Source organism: Delphinapterus leucas, chromosome 17, assembly GCF_059928025.1.
Source record: "Delphinapterus leucas isolate spDelLeu-1000000601 "Yukka" chromosome 17, BTC_Dleu_Yukka2, whole genome shotgun sequence".
NCBI lineage: Eukaryota > Metazoa > Chordata > Mammalia > Artiodactyla > Monodontidae > Delphinapterus > Delphinapterus leucas.
This window is the reverse complement of record NC_143145.1, coordinates 58,488,733-58,506,884: the sequence shown is the minus strand read 5'-3', so window position 1 is coordinate 58,506,884 and position 18,152 is coordinate 58,488,733. Positions and strand designations below refer to the sequence as shown.

The window sequence follows — 18,152 nt, the reverse complement described above, 5'->3', positions numbered from 1 at the left end:
TTTATTAGCATATAATTGGTTGTAGTAACCTCTCATGTTCCTTTGTATTTCTGTAGTGTCAGTTGTGACTTCTCCTTTTTCATTTCTAAGTCTATTGATTTGAGTCTTCTCCCTTTTTTTCTTGATGAGTCTGGCTAATGGTTTATCAATATTTTTTATCTTCTCAAAGAACAAGCTTTTAATTTTATTGATCTTTGCTATTGTTTCCTTCATTTCCTTTCCGTTTATTTCTGATATGATCTTTGTGACTTCTTTCCTTCTGCTATCTTCAGGGTTTTTTGTTTCTCTTTCTCTAATTTCATGAGGTGTAATGTTAGGTTGTTTATTTGAGATTTTTCTTGTTAATTGAGGTAGGATTTTATTGCTATAAACTTCCCTCTTAGAAATGTTTTTGCTGCATCCCAGAGGTTTTTGGTCATCATGTTTCATTGTCATTTGTTTCTAGGTATTTTTTTATTGCCTCTTTGATTTCTTCTGTGATATCTTGGTTAATTAGTAATGTATTGTTTAGCCTCCATGTGTCTGTATTTCTTACAGTTTTTTTTCCTGTATTTGATATCTAGTCTCATACCATTCTGGTTGGAAAATATACTTGATATGATTTCAATAATCTTAACATTACCAAGGCTTGACTTGTGACCCAAGATATGCTCTATCCTGGAGAATGCTCCATGAGCTGTTGAGAAGAAAGTGTTTTCTGTTGTTTTTGGATGGAATGTCCTATAAATATGAATTAAGTCCATCTTTTTTAATATGTCATTTAAAGCTTGTGTTTCCTTATGTATTTTCATTTTGGATCTGTCCATTGGTGAAACTGGGATGTAAAAATCCCCTACTATGATGTGTTACTGTCGATTTTCCCTTTTATAGCTGTTAGCATTTGCCTTATGTATTGACGTGCTCCTATGTTGGGTGCATAAATATTTACAATTGTTATATCTTCTTCTTGGATTGATTCCTTGATTATTACATAGTGTCCTTCTTTGCATCTTATAATAGTCTTTATTTTAAAGTCTCTTTTGTCTGATATGAGAATTGCTAGTTCAGCTTTCTTTTGCTTTCCACTTGCCTGGAATATTTTTTTCCATCCCCTCACTTTCAATCTGTATGTGTCCCTAAGCCTGCAGTGGGTCTCTTGTAGACAACATATATATGAGTCTTATTTTTGTATCCATTCAGTCAGTCTATGTCTTTTGTTTGAAGCATTTAATCCAGTTACATTTAAAGTAATTATCGATATGTATGTTCCTATTACCATTTTCTTAATTGTTTCAGGTTTGTTACTGTAGGTCTTTTCCTTCTCTTGTGTTTCTTGCCTAAAGAAGTTCCTTTAGCATTTGTTGTAAAGCTCGTTTGGTGGTGCTGAATTTTCTTAGCTTTTCTTGTCTGTAAAGCTTTTAATTTCTCCATCAAATCTGAATGAGGTCCTTACTAGGTAGAGTAATCTTGGTTGTAGTTTTTTCTCCTTCATCACTTTCAATATGTCCTGCCACTCCCTTCTGGCTTGCAGAGTTTCTGCTGAAAGATCAGCTGTTAACCATATGGGGATTCCCTTGTGTGCTATTTGTTGTTTTTCCCTTGCTGCTTTTAATATTTTTTCTTTGTATTTAATTTTTGATAGTTTGATTAATATGTGTCTTGGCATGTTTCTGTTTGGATTTATCCTGTATGGGACTCTCTGTGCTTCCTGGACTTGATTAACTATTTCCTTTCCCATATTAGGGAAGTTTTCAATTACAAACCTTTCAAATATTTTCTCAGTCCCTTTCTTTTTCTCTTCTTCTTCTGGGACCCCTATAATTCTAATGTTAGTGCATTTATTGTTGTCCCAGGAGTCTCTGAGACTGTCCTCAATTCTTTTCATTCTTTTTTCTTTATTTTTCTCTGCAGTAGTTATTTCCACTCTTTTATCTTCCAGGTCAGTTATCCATTCTTCTGCCTCAATTATTCTGCTATTGATTCCTTCTAGAGAATTTTTAATTTCATTTATTTTGTTGTTCATCATTGTTTGTTTGCTCTTTAGTTCTTCTAGGTCCATGTTAAACGTTTCTTTTATTTTCTCCATTCTTTTTCCAAGATTTTTGATCATCTTTATTATCATTACCTATTTTTCAGGTAGACTGCCTATTTTCTCTTCATCATTTGGTCTGCTGGGTTTTTACCTTGTCCCTTCATCTGCTGCATATTTCTCTGCCTTCTCATTTTGCTTAACTTACTGTGTTTGGAGTCTCCTTTTTGCAGCCTACAGGTTCATAGTTCTTGTTGTTTTTGGTGTCTTCCCCCAGGGGGTAATATTGATTCAGGGGCTTGTGTAGGCTTCCTGGTAGAGGGGACTGGTGCCGGTGTTCTGGTGAATGGTCCTGGTTCTTGTCTTTCTGGCTGGCAAGGCCATGTCCGGTGGTGTGTTTTGGGGTGTGTGTGAACATAGTGTGATTTTAGACAGTCTCTCTGCTAATGGGTGGGGTTTTGTTCCTATCTTGCTAGTTGTTTGGCATAGGCAGTCCAGCACTGTAGCTTTCTGGCCATTGAGTGGAGCTGGGTCTTGGCATTGAGATGGACATTTCTGGGAGAACTCTTGCCAATTGGTATTATATGGGGCTGTGAGGTCTCTCGTGGTCCAATGTCCTGAATTCGGCTACCCCACCCCAGAGGCTTAGCCCTGACACCAGGCCAGAGCACAAAGACCCTGTTAGCCACCTGGCTCAGAAGAAGAGGGAGAAAAAAAAAAGAAAGAAAAAATAAATAAATAAATTTTAAAAATAAAATAATTAAAATAAAAATATTATTAAAATTTAAAAAAAATTATAATGTAATAAAAAAATAAAAGAGAGCAACCAAACCAATAAACAAATCCACCAATGATATCAAGCACTAAAACTATACTAAGATAAACATAAAAATCTGACACGTCAGTCACATACAACAAACCCCAAGTCTACACTTGCTCCCAAAGTCCACCACCTCAATTTTGGGATGATTTGTTGTCTATTCAAGTATTCCACAAATGTAGGGTACATCAAGTTGATTGTGGGGATTTAACCAACTGCTCCTGAGGCTGCTCAGAGAAATTTTCCGTTTTCTTCTTTGTTCACACAGCTCCTGGGGTTCAGCTTTGGTTTTGGCCCCACCTCTGCATGTAAGTCGCCTGAGGGCGTCTGTTCCCCACCCAGAGACGACGGGGTTAAAATAGGGGCTGATTTGGGGGCTTGGGTTCACTCAGGCTGGGACGAGGGAGGGGTACAGAATGCAGGGCCAGCCTGCAGCAGCAGAGACCAACGTGATGTTGCAACAGCCTGAGGCACGCCCTATGTTCTCCTGGGAAAGTTGTCCCTGGATCACGGGACCCTGGCAGTGGCGTGCTGCTCAGGCTGCCGGTTGGGGGGAGGTGTGGATAGTGACCTGTGCTTGCACACAGGATTCTTGGTGGCTGCAGCAGCAGCGTTAGTGTTTCATGCCCGTCTCTGGTGTCCGTGGTGATAACCACGGCTCGTGCCTGTATCTGAAGCTCGTTTAGGCAGTGCTCTGAATCTCCTCTCTTCGCTCACCCGAAAACAATGGTCTCTTGCCTCTTAAGCAGTTCCAGACGTTTTCCTGGACTCCCTTCCGTTTAGCTGTGGTGCTAACCCCTTCAGGCTGTTTTCACGCAGCCAACCCTAGTTCTCTCCCTGGGATATGACCTCCGAAGCCCCGAACCTCAGCTCCCAGCCGCCACCTGCCACGGCAGGTGAGCAGACAAGCCTCGCAGGCTGGTGAGTGCTGGTTGGCACAGATCCTCTGTATGGGAATCTCTCTGCTTTGCTCTCTGCACCCCTGTTCTTGTGCTCTCCTCCATGGCTCTGAAGCTTCCCCACCGCCACCTCACGTCTCCGCCAGTGAAGGGGCTTCCTAGGGTGTGGAAACTTTTCCTTCTTCACAGCTCCCTCCCAGAACAGCAGGTCCCATCCTTATTCTTTTGTCTCCCTTTTTTTTTTTTTCTTTTGCTCTACCCAGGTATGTGGGGAGTTACTTGCCTTTTGGGAAGTCTGAGGTCTTCTGCCAGCGTTCAGTAGTTGTTCTGTAGGAGTTGTTCCACATGTAGATGTATTTCTGATGTATTTGTGTGGAGAAAGTTGATCTCCATGTCTTACTACCCCACAATATTGAAGCACCCCTCCCCATGATTTTAATATAGAGATGAAGCATCAATCAGATAAACAATGTTAATATCCAGCCAAGTATCATTAAACATCCCATTTCATCTGTTATTTTGGCCTAATTACATATTCTGCTTTTATGTTTCTGGACAGAGGGTTTAGGGAGGGCTCAATAGAGAATACTGAATTGAGTTTAGAAGGATACGTGGATTTGAAAAGAGAATAAGAGAGTCTCCTACTTTTCTGGTTGGAGTCTCCTACTTTTCTGGGTGAAAATAGAATAAGAGAGTCTCCTACTTTTCTGAGTGGAGAAGAGCATAGGCTTTGCTTTCAGATTGCCTGGTATGGAATTTGTGTTCCACAACATACAGGCACTGTGGTCTTGAGGAAATCCTGTAATCCTTATATGCCTCTATTTTCTATCTGTAAAATGGAAATAATAATACTGTATATCCAATAGTTTGTCATGGGAATTAAATTACTTATGCATAGCTTAGGCAAGTCTTGTCAAATAGTCAATGTCAGTGAAGTTTATTATTACTATTAGTTGTAGGAGTGGTACAGCAGAGAATAGCAATTAAGAGTATGGGATATGAAACTGCTATAACTGGAATCCAGTAGTGGCTCTGCCATTTATTAGCTGTGTATTTTGGGACAAGATACATTGTTTGTTGTGCCTTAGTTTCCCCATCTATAAAATGGGGATGATAATTTTACCACCTTCTCCATAAAGTTTTTGTGAGGATTAAATGAGTTAATACATGTAAAGCTCTTAGAACAGTGTCTCCTGTTATTAAAGTCTTAATAATAATACATAATAATAACTTATTATTTTTATCTGAAGCAAAGATTTATCACTAATAATGTCAGTTAAGAAACTGAGAATATTATGATTAAGCAAAATGAAAGATAAAGATGGATAACAGGACAGTGAAAAGTTGTGGAGAATATTGAAGGGTTGGAATTTCATCTAGGACTGAGGGAAAAGACTCTCAGCAAAGTGCTACCTGATCAAAATGATAGTTTAAGAAATTTATATGGTCGTTATATTCATGTGCTAAGTCTGCCATAACAAAGTACCACAATCTAGATGGCTTAAAGAACAGAAATCTATTTCCTCACGGTTCTAGAAGTTAGAAGTTGGAGATCAAGGTGTGGGTCATATTGGTTCCTTCAGAGGGCCTTGAGGGAAGGGTCTGTGTCAGCCCTCTCTCCTTGGCTTGTAAATGGTCATCTTCTCCCTGAGTCTTCACATCATCTGCCCTCTGTGTTTATGTTTCCAAATTTCCTCTTCTTATAAGGACACTAGTCATATTGGATTAGGGCTTACTGGATCTACTGACCTCTTTTTAACTTGATTACCTCTTTAACTGCCCTATGTCTAAATACAGTGACAGTTTGGAAGCTGGTGGGGCTAGAACCTTCATATATAAAATTTGAGGGAGGTACAGAATTCAGCCCATAACAAAAAGTTATGTGCATATAAAGCCTAAACAAAATGTGGAGATCCTGGCACATGCTTCAGCTCTGTTATTTTAATAGCCAAGTTCTTGGATATTTTTTCAGTTAAGTAATTAGCTGAGAATGAAATTAAGGCCCATTTAGCTCATCCTGGTAAACACACTGAATTTCTCAGACACACATGGCTTCAGTGTCTGGATGTTGATGAGCACTTTGTATAAAGAGAGTAATAAGTCCCTGCTAAGATCACAACCTAATATTTAGATACACAGCAGCCCAACCAAAACAATTACAATGTGTTTATAATAAATAAATACATTTGTGAGCATCTGTGCTTGGTTTGTTCACTAGGGTTTAATGCGGCTCATTAGCATAACCAGATTTAAAAATACAGACAGAAAAGAAGGCAAATAAAAGGTTCAGCAGAATCTTTATATCAACATAGCTTTTGAACATTTGAGATGGTTTTCTCAGTTTTACTGTAGAGCTTATGCTTTTCTTTGTACTCCACTAACAGTTCCAGAAAAGTGTTAATCATTCCACTGTGAGATTATAAAAGTTTGTGAGCATTAGGTCCAATCAATAAACCTTAACATTTCTTACTTCTTCTGCTTCTTCCTCTTCTGCTCTTTTCCTAGGTCTGGTCCTAATAAGCAGTCCTTGACTACTCTAATAGTCTCTTAAAACTAGTTTTCTTGACTCTGTGCTCTCCTTAATCTCATTAATTACATGCCCAACTACAGGATTATTCTAAACCAAGTGCTTTGTCAATTCCTCACTCAGGATTCCAAATTACTACCATTTACTAAGTAAGAATCCAAACTCTTCAGTGTAGTCATCCAGGTATATCTGATCTGGTACTTCCATTCCCAGTTTTCCCCTTACTCTTCTCCTAGCTTAATGGAAGACTTATTTAAATGTTTCAAAACTCATGTTCAGGTACTTCCATCTGAAAGCCCTTTCCTTTATCTCAAGAAATGTGTTATCAACTCATTATCTTCTTACATACAAATAAGCATTATTAATGATTTTACCTGTCTTGCAAGGTCTGGCTCAAGTTAATGTCATTCTTATGAAACAAGTTTGAACCCTTTTGTGCTACAAAGGTATCGTCTGTCCTCTAAAGCCAAACCACTTGTTAATCTTCTTATTAGGAGACTTAAGCCCTTCTACTTAATTTTATACCTATTTTTATGGACATCTAATCTCTCCATTTTAGATTACAAATGTATCCTTCAAGTCACTTTTGCATTGCACAACATATATTCTTAATTACTTATGGAATGTGTGTCACCAATATTATTTTGGCTTTTTGCATTTTCCTTTTGGTTTTTTATATATTTCACAGTTGACTATGAGCTACTTCTTTAGAAATGCTACTTAGTTATAGAATATCTTGAGTTAGTGAAACAAGGGGACAAATTCTGACCTGCACTCCAGGGTTTAAAAGAGGCCAGGATGTTGATGCACGTTTCCAAGCTCTTTAAGATTTGCTTCTTCCTTTACTTAGAAGATCTTGTTTCCTTGCTGAAATCCAAAGTATCTTTCCAGTCTTAGTTCAAGTCTCCATTTTTTCATGAATATTTTTATGATCAGTGATCTAACCATATGGAAATTAATTTTGCTTCTGTTTTTACTCACATAGTTAACATAATTTCAATTACCACCAAACTGATGTTCCATAGATGAAATAGATGTGACCCCTAAGAAACAAATATTCCATAGACAAAATAGACAGGATCTTTCATTTTCAAGATCTTACAGTCTGGTAGGGAAGACCAAAAAGTAACTTCAACATCAAGCAATAGGCACATTTAATTTATTCCTCCATGATTTTACATATTTTATGTTCTTATGTATTATAATAAGTTGTTTACCTATTTTTTTTGGCTCCACTAATTGTAAACTCCATGAGAACAAGGATGCAGGCTTGGGACAAAAAAAATCAAACAAGCAAGGATAAAGCACAGCTTTGGAATCAGGCAGCCCACTCTAAACTTGATTCTGTTGCCTCTTTGCTAGGCTACCTTAAACACATTACTTAACTTCTCTAACATTCACTTTTCTAATCCATAGAACAACTTTAATAATATATACTTTGTATGTTTATCTAAGTGATATGGTATATGTGCAGCTGCTAGTGAAATGTTAGATGCATGGATGCATACAGTAGGTATTTAATGAATAGTTATTGAATAAAATAATACATTCATTCCCCATTTCATTTTCACTTTCTAAAAATATACATAAATAATTGGTATAAGTGTACATAGGCATAGGTACTATGAATGCATACACATGCACGTATATGTAATTGCTTTTTCTAGAAAATTCCATCCATAGGGGTGGTAACTGCCGAATTATATTTACATATATAAATTGAGAATTACTTCAATTGCTTCACCTTTTTAGCAAAATTCTTTAAAGTCTGACTTTTGTTTTTTTAATTACTTGATATTGGAGTATAGTTGCTTTACAATGTGTGTTAGTTTCTACTGTACAGCAAAATGAATCAGCTATACATATATCTCCTCTTTTTTTTTTTTTTTTTTTTTTTTTTTTTTTTGCTGTACACGGGCCTCTCACTGTTGTGGCCTCTCCCGTTGCAGAGCACAGGCTCAGCAGCCATGGCTCACGGGCCCAGCTGCTCTGGGGCATGTGGGATCTTCCCGGACTGGGGCACAAACCCATGTCCCCTGCATCGGCAGGCGGACTCTCAACCACTGCGCCACCAGGGAAGCCCCTATCCCCTCTTTTTTGGATTTCCTTTCCATTTAGGTCACCATAGTGCATTAAGTAGAGCTCCCTGTGTTATACAATATGTTCTCATTAGTTGTCTATTTTATACATAGTATCAATAGTGTGTATGTGTCAATCCCAATCTCCTAGTTCCTCCCACCCCACTCCAAAGTCTGACTTCTGAAAAATATTTCCTAGGCTGGCAAATTAGCTTCTTCTGCATATTAGTTTATAGTTGGAAGACCTAAGCTTGAACCTGAACTCCACCTGTTCTGATTACTACATTACATAAAATCATAAATTTTAGGGCTTTGAGATTTTCATGTAAATTGTCAGATTCTCAGCTTTCTTATTGATGAAATAGTGTATATAAAAGTGATTGATAAATTTAAGTTCTATGCAAATTATATTTTTTGATATTTATATAATTTATCAAAGGCTGGGGGGAAATTAAAAGGGTAATATAAATTAACGTGAATTATTGTTAAAGGTCACATGATTACAAACATTTTTAAATTTTCTTAATAGTTCATAGGAAACACAGTGTTGGTGAGGGAGGGTATATATAATTATTTAGACCAGGGCTTCCAAGGCTTCGTATTTGTTTGATCAGATAATTCTTTGGTGTGGCGTTAGGGGCTAACCTGTACACTGTAGGACATTTAGCAGACCAAATGCCCACTAGATGCCAGTAGCACCACCCTCTCCAAGTTGTGGCAATCAAAAAAGTATCCAGACAGTGTAAAATGTCCCCTGCAGGGCAATATTACCCTTTGTTAAGAACCACTGATCTAGACAGTTAGCTTAAGAGTCTTCATTTGTCCCTGGATAGACTTACCCCACAGGTGATTAAAATAAATTTAAATACTTTTCACCACATAAATCAGAGAAGCACACATTTTTTGATATAGGCAAATGGTGTCATTCTGTGTGCCTAATTTCCTTTTTGGATTATATCTCACGTGACAGCAAAAGGCACAGATATCATTTTGTTGACTGTTATCAAAACACAGTAATATTTATCACCAAATCAATGAACTGTTTAGACAGAGCAAGTCTGAAATGATTTAAGGTGGCTTCTTTATTTTTTTTCTAACTAAAAACTACAGTGATAGTTTAAGAAAAATATTTGATTATCTGTATGATATAACCTGGCTCCTAGCTTCTCTAGAGTCTAAAAACAAGCTAAAAGAGTCTATCCTAGGAACTCTGTTAGTTGTTTTTCAATTTATCATTTTGCTGATCTTGAAGAATAATTCTAAATTCAAGTCTGGTAATCACCCATACAAAAATAAACTATTGTACTCAACCGGACAACCAAAGATTTTTATGACAGTATGTTTTCTTTTGTTTATAATTTTTTGCAATTTTCTTTTTGTTGAACTTATCTAGAGGAAAGAGTAAAAGACATTTTCTTTTGAAGGTAATATTACTGATGTCTTCTAAAACAGCAATATGTGTGTATACTCAACTACGAGGGCAAACTCTTCCTCTATATTAACTTGAAATACCAGCTCTCTAACTGGTTACTGACAAATTTATTTTTGTACCTTTGATCACTCCCATAAACTCCAGGCTTATATACCCCACTGCCTACTTATCACTCGTATTTGGACACAAATAGGCATCTCACAATCAAGTCTAAACTGGCCCTCTGATCTTCCCCCTCAACCTGAACTTCTACAAGTCTTCCTTATCCCAGCAAATGGCAAGTCCACCCTTCCAGTTACTCAGACCCCAAATTCTGGAGATCTCTTTGACTCCCCTCTTTCACCTATACTTTACTTCTAATCATCCGCAGATTATTTCCCCTCCATCTTTAGAATATACGCAGAATTCATCTGCTTCTCACAACCTGACTGCTAATATCTTGGTCTGATCCAATCTACTGACATCTCTCGCTTGAATTATAATCCACAGGCTTCTTAGTGATCTCACTGATTCCACCCTTGCCCTTCTGCAGTCTTTTCGCAACACGAAGTCAGAATGATGCTCTTCAGGTAAATCAGTGACACCTACATGACTCAGAGTAAAAGTCACAGTGTTACTCTGGCCATAAAGACTCTGTACAATATTCTCCATGTGTTTTTCCCTTTCTCAAGTCCCCGCCTTACCTCCTGACTGTTCATACTCTTCTCCCACTTGCTCTTTCCACTCCAGCCACGTTGACCTCTTTGCTGTCCCTTACACACCCCAAGTACATGCTTGTCTCTGACCTTTGCGTTTATCGTTCCTCTGCCTCATATTTCCCCCATCCCACCATCCGTAGACATTCCCATGACTTGCTTTCTCCCCTTACTGAAACTTTTCCCCCAACGTCACCTTATTAGTGGAGCTTTCCCTGACCAACCTGTATAAAATGACAAATGTCACTCCCTAACAAGGCCTTCCCTAACTTCTTGTCTTCATTTTTTTTTCCCCATCTGGAGGTGTATATTTCACTGTAGTTTGAATCAGTGTAGTTTGTAGTTTAAGATAATATAATTATCAAATGATACATATTGTTACACTACTATTAACTAGACTTAGCTATATCAGTGTTTTTTTCATTGTGTTAAATGTATACTTGTAAAGAAAATTGCTGCAAACCTCTTTATCTCCCTCCCATATATAGATATAGATATAGATATATAGATGTTTGTTTATTGTCTTCTTCCACACCTAGATGGGAGTTCCACAATTTCAGGGACTTTCATCTCTCTTGTTAACTAATACATCCCCAGCTCCTGGCAAGGAGCCTGACAATAATGGGTCTCCATAAATATTGTTGAGCGAATATGTTACACACTTGAGTTAAAAAATGAGAGCAGTTTAAAAAAAATGAGAGTAGTTCCTGCTCTTGTCATGGAGAGAAACATTTAAAGAAATGATCATGCAAAGAATCATCTGAAAGAAGTATGGCTGGGAGGAGGATGAGATTGTTGAAGAAAATGATCAAAAGTTGAGGACGACTTTACAATGTAGGTAGCATTTGAGCTGAATATTTAAGTATTAAATGGCATTTACTAGGTGAGGAAGATGAGAGTGTAAGACAGGCCAGTGAAAACAACAGAAACAAAGGTATGGATGTCTGAAAACACAAGACATATTCAAGGGACACTGAACAGGTGTGACTACATAGAGACTAAGATAATTAGAAAAGCAAGAAGAAGATGAGGCAAGAGATGGTAACTTGGAGCTGGCTTGGAAATAAAGCAATTTTCTAAAATTCTAAAATTCATAATTTTTAAATTGCAGGATTCATAATCTTCAGTAATTAGATCTCATTTTCCCAAGCCTCTAGCTTGTCTATATCAGGGGAAAATTGTATAGCAGCAAGTTGATTTAAAGTATTCGTTATTATTCTTAGCAAAAGAAATACTCCTGACTCGCACTAATACTCTATATAAATATAAATAATGGTGTTATATCCTCTGCCAATGTATCTTAAAAAATGAGGATTATGGATTTAGAGTACTAGGTGGAATTGAGGAAAGAGTTGTTACCACAGGCATGGGTTACTTTCGTATTCTTTCCTCATAGTGCTTCTGGAGAAAAGGCATATTTCCATGCTAATTTTCTTTTTGTACTTCCTCTTTGCTTATCTATCTCCCCAATATACAGGCAACTCAAAAGTAGTGTCCAGCACATACACAAAGCTTTTAATAAAATTTGTTGGTCTGTTTGAAGTTGGCATGCAGTGTAACCATATCTACATACACATACCTACAAATTTTCTGGTATTTGGTAATTCTTACTGTGTTTAATACACTGAACCAAGTTCTGTTAAGAATGCAAGTTCTATTAATGAAGGAAGGAAGGAGAGGGAGGGAAAGAGGGAGGGAGGGAGAGAAAGTGGAAAGAAGTAATTGGATGCCCTCTCTTCATTCAAAAAATTTGGTTGTAGAGAGCCTATGATGGGGTAAATCCAGTAATGTGTCTTGCTTCATACAACCATCCAATATTCCTTCTTTTTGAAAAGTTGTATCATCAGAAATCTGAATAATTTACCCAGGAATCTGAATAATTTTTTGTGCATCTGGTATATGATGAGAAGACAAAAAGTTTTCATTAGGTACCAATTTGATATAGGATATCTTCTTAAACCTGTTAATATCATTTTTTTAATTAAGGAGGACAGACTTCACAGCCTAGGACTTCATGGTAAGCATCAGGAACCTCATCGGCCAATAAGAGGAGAAGGAGCTTATTAAAACACAGAAAAGCGTGACTCCTAAAATTCTTCAATGCCTAATTAGGTCTTCACTCTCAAGAAGTTTGCAAGTTAATATGAAAAGTAGATATATAAAGGAAAAATCAACTAGCAATATGTGTCTTGCAGTAAATGTGAGATGCTGTTAAATAGATTACAGGTAAGAGATACACCCTTCAGTGGGTTAAATGAAGAAGAATTAATAGGGGAGGCAAGACTAAAACTAAGCTCCAAAAGGCAGGTAGACATATTTGGGGAGAGAAAGTCTTTGCTGGAATAGGCATGCAAATAATAATAATAATAGCTTCTGCTTCTACCATGTATTTTACCTGGTGATATTCTGATCATGGTGCTAAAGTGCTTTATGTTCATTATCTCATTAAATTCTTATAATAAGCCTTTAGGGTAAAGGATGGAAGTTAAAGATAAGGAATCTAAATCTTAGTGATTACAAGTGGCTCTCCAATGGACATAGATGCAAACTAGAGTCTATCTGGTTCCATATACTCTTAGATTAAGCATTAAGCTGTTCTGTTCAAGTGAAGAGTTTGCTTTAATAAGAAATGGAATATACACCTGAAAATATACTTTGGAGCAAACTCTAAATACCAGTTTAAAGAGTTGGTGCATGTGTGCTTTTGGTCTTTTTCCTATAGAAATGGGGACATTCTGGAAGTTTTCAGTAGGGAGGACTTATGACTTTTATATATATTACTCTGAGTTCACTATGTAAGAGGCTGGGTGAACTAAAAGCAGAAGCCCAATTGAGAGTGCAGTGGAAATGGATAGGAAAAGAAAGATGTAAAAAGAAAAGAAAAGAAAATGGACAGGGATGTTTTACACCTAAGACTCTCCTTAACTCTGAACTGACTTTAATTTTCAAAAAAAATATCAGAAATCCAAGTTGCAAAGATTTTTAAAATTCTAGGTTTGGAAATCTATAGTTATAAAATATACATCTATTTTGATAGAGTAAGTAAAAACAGACAGGAGCTTAATCCATGGTTCAGTGGAAAATTTGTTAACAGGAGCCCCCCAAAAGTAGAAAAAGTCAGAAAAGATTGGAAAGAGAAGTATATCAGACACAGAGGTGGCTTATACCAGCAATATCATCTGGAAACCAGACACAACAGCACAACACCATATTCCATCTATAGAAAATGAATACAACTGAAGGAGGGAGCAACAGGGCTACAACCAACTAGGCCAGGTGAGCGGGCAGCCTTCTCCCAAGCAGAGCACTGAATGCAGTAAGGAAACAACTTTCACAATTGCTTAAGAAGCAAGACTATTTCTAAGCCTTGTTTTCCAGGACCATGGTGAGCATTTGCTGCTAGCCATTCCAAGATTGGAGCTGGGCAGTTTGCACGGGGCTGGAGACTGATTCAACATTCCCTGGGAGGGACCAGGAAAGAGCAGATAGGATGTCTGGATTACATCCTTAGCTGTATCTAAGCTTGAATCCCATTAACTAAGTAGCCCCAAATTTTATAATGATATCGCTCTGATCTTAAAAGACATTTCTACAGTGTTAGATGTAAGTCTCAATATAGTTTCTACTAAATAGGGTATTAGTGATTTGTTTAGTTATGTTTTTTAAGGAGATAGTCAACCTCATTTCTGGGTTGAGGAGTGACTTCACTTACTAAAAAATACATCCCATTTGTTTCCAGCCACAGTCCCATTTCTCCTGCACTGAAATCTAATGTTTTAAGGTAAAATATTTTCTATTAAATTTGATAGGTTTAAGTAAAACTACATGACATGCTTCCATCAAAGGAAATGAAAATCATTCTTCAAAGCTGAATCAATTTACAATTGTGACAGATGATGTTTCAAATATAGCTGTGATTCAACAATGGCACTTTGATGTCTTAGAAATAATTGCCATAGGAGCAATTTTCTATTTTAAACTGTGTTCCACTTTCAGTCTGGTTCTTCATAATAGGAACTCTCTACAGGATCGCTTATTCTTGTAGTTTTTATTTTGCAAACTACTTTGTAACATAAATAAAAATCTGCTTGTTATGAAAAAATTCTGGTTTTATAATAGAAAATGTTTTTTCATGTTTATATTGGAAAAAATCTATTCTTCCTTTGAGCAATTAGTGTATATTGATACATAATTTATCATATAGATTATATCATATGCCTTAGTTGACAACTACTGCTATTTCAAGCAAACATATATTGCCTTTAGTTTTTAACTACTTAGAAAAAAATTCTGAAGACTAAAGAATCAATCAAACTAAACACTCAATTTCTTCAGGAATATCCAAGCCAAGTTTATTATAAACTTGAAAGGAAAAGTGACAGAAAAGAATAATAGACTGAAATCAAGATCTTTACCCCAGATATTGAAGCATAGCTCTCTGCTGAGGCATGGATACCCAAAAACTCACCTAATGAATGCTCATAGACAGGTTTAGCTCTTCTAGATTTATAGCTTTAAAAATCTTTGATCTCATTATTGAGGGCTCATGACAAAGTTTCCAGTGATTCTCAAAGAAATGAGAAAATAAGAACAGTGCAGTGAATTTTTCATAAACATCAACATACTTCATTGAAAGGATTGACCTTAAAATAGGAAACTGACCTTATCTTATCATTGATAGTAGGATGTTTGTTGTGTTTAACATCCTTATTTGCCAAATTAAAAGTAGTCAATCTTGTGTTAGTTCCATTTTTAGATAGTCCCATTAAACACTCAAAACCTGGAAAAGGAGCCACGATTGTAGAAAATATCAGTGGAGACTTCAGTGAATTTCCTTTCCTTCGAAGCCCCAGGGCTTAAAAAGAGGCACACACACAACCCATTGCTGCAGTTTTTAACAAAGAAAGTAGCAAAAGTACAGCAAGTTGGAGAGAGTTCTCTAGCATTTAAGACACTTCTTTAGAGGACAAATGTTATGTCTTGGTTTCAATCAATCACTAAGGAACTGGATTAAAAATATCACTGAAATATACATTACAACATAGTCCTCAAAGCAGTATCATAGTTCTCAAAGCATACCTGTCATGATTTAATCATTCCTCAATCTGAATCTGTCTTACAGTACAGATTTACTCTACCATTTGCACTGAATTTAGTATCTTTAGTTAGTGTATAAAACATTTCTAGATTCCTCTATCCCATTGCATAACTTTCAGTGAAAAGATTTAGTATCAAATGTTCACATCGCTGGGAATCACTGCTTGTAATTGGCAAAGTCATCCAGTATTGCAAGATCACTGGAAGCAATGAGAAACAGATAAGATTGAAAAGTATCCTATGTGATGTGACACAGTCCTGAGAAATCATGGGGTGTCTGTGAGTTGTGCTCTAAGTGGGTCGTGGTGCATTTGACATTCTGTTGCATTCTTTCCCTTTTCCCCTTTCCAGTGAAATCAGATGAATTACAGACAATCAAGAAAGAATTAACCCAGATCAAAACTAAAATTGACTCCTTGTTAGGGCGCCTGGAGAAGATTGAGAAGCAGCAGAAGGCGGAGGCAGGTAAGTGAAAAAGATCTGTGGCCACAGACATGTCAGAATTAAACCATTGAAACAGTGTCAATCATGGAGACAGCACAGGCCCAGAGGGATACTGGCTGAGTTTAATAGAGTTTAGTACATTTACATGAATACAGTCTTTAAGCTTAGACTTGCAATGATGGAATCTGATTTTTAACTTTTTAGAGAAGGTGAGCCAATTTGCCTAAAATTCATATTTTTAAAAAGAAGGGAAAAAAGGAAAAGTATTTTGATGCTAATAATAAGTAACAGTTGGATCATAATTAAAAGTTTACATCTCAATATCAAGTAACCTTTAAGAAAATTAAATCAATTAATGAAATGTTCTATTGGGCTAAAATTATATTCATATTTCATTAAATTAACTGCAGCAAAATTTAACAGATTTCAAAAACCATGATTATAAAGCCCCACTCTTGCATTGCTGCAACTCTGCAAAACTTCAGAACACATTTGCAGGATCTCAGTATCAACAGTATGTCTGGCCACCCGAGGCCACATCATTTGACTTACTTCTTTAACTTAATGTACTCTCTCCTTTGAATTATCTTCCCTGGCCCTCAATCCATGCTAATAAAATTCTAGTACCCTTTTATATGGCAACAGACAGTTTTTAAATCATACACTATGAGAACTGACATAAACTTAGAGATGAGCTAGTTCATAATTTGCAAATTGTATTCTGCAGGGTCTTTGATGCCTCAGAGGCTCCTTGGAGATGAGATGAGTGCTAGAAGAACACCCAGGAGGTAGATGAACTCATGCCTCCTCCAAACCCAGCCTTTGCTGCAAACGGTGTAGTTCTACCTGTATATGTTTTATATGTTGAGATTCAACATAAGACTTCATTTGCTAAAAGGCTTCACTTTTTCAAAAATAAACAATACAGTTTTGAAAACCATTGATCAAATCTGGCCTCTGCATTTTGCAGATGAGAAAATGAAGGTTCAAGGAGGTAAACTGACTTTTCCATAGCCACATAAATAGTTTGTGATAGACCTAGGTTTCAAACCCAGGTCTTGTGAGTGAAAGCACTGCCCTTTCCAATGTTATAGGAACATTGGAACAATCTCAGGTTCCACCCATGGGCTGGTCCCAGGATCTCCCTGAAGTGAGGCTACCTGGGTAACAACTAACTGATGAGAACCACTTGGGATCTAGGGCCACTGAGTTACAACAAAGAGGAACCTGCCTGTTTGTTGACTGTATCACTGGGGAGACGACTAGAGCTTACCTTCTGGTAATGAGGCATGCAGAGTTCAAGACTGAAAAGAAGCCAGCAGTGAGGTAGTGTTACAGCATAATGGGTGACAGAAATATACTGTGGTTCAAATCCTCACAACTTCTTAGCCTCAGTTTTCTCATTTATAAAATGAGGACAGTAATGGCTACCTGGCAACGTGAGAAATGAGTAAAGTAGCGCATGTAAGTTGTATAGTACAGTAACTAACATAGAGTAAAGGCTCAATATTTGGTGCTATTTGGTCTTGTTAGTAACATAAACATATATAGGCAAACGAATATTTCCTACTACTATCATGCAGCCTATTTCTAAAACAATAAGCCATATACCTAGCACATGGTAGATTCTCATTAACTTTTGGTAAGTTAATGTGCATTAGAAGTGGTAAATAAATAGTAGATAAAATAGGCTCATTTTTATTAAAAACTTCTGTTATATTTTCTATCGAGAAAAAATATGCTGCCTACACTTCTTAATAGAGAAATTTAGATTTTAGAAAGTTTTTTATATGCTGTCTATGGCATTAATCTAAAGTGTTGCTGGAATTGAAATACTCTGTGATGTTGCCTAAATCAATATTTCCCTTTGAGGAACTTCTGTGAAATTCATTATTATGTAAAACAACCCTTACAGCAAAGGACTTTGATAACCAATTTGCACTTCAGTTTAAAGGATTATGGAGAACTCATTTAAATATAAATCACCTCAACGAGAAAAATGTGATCCTTATTCCATCATATTATAATTTCCAGTTTCCTGCAATGAATAATACCTTCCACATATCTTCTTAGAAAATCATCTATAAACAAGACACTAAAATTCAAAGCTTGCATTTTCTTTTCATGAAAGGCTGTCACCTTATTTCTGTAC

General features: G+C 36.7%; 1 protein-coding gene across 1 annotated transcript in view; it reads left to right on the top strand.

The window, feature by feature from the left end:
* Window positions 1-18,152, top strand: part of RALYL (RALY RNA binding protein like) — a 131,719-nt gene that overhangs the window by 101,523 nt on the left and 12,044 nt on the right. Inside the window, exon 5 of the mRNA XM_022554992.2 lies at window positions 15,908-16,021. Within this exon, the coding sequence (XP_022410700.2) occupies window positions 15,908-16,021 (114 nt within the window). The remainder of the gene's footprint in view (window positions 1-15,907; window positions 16,022-18,152) is intronic.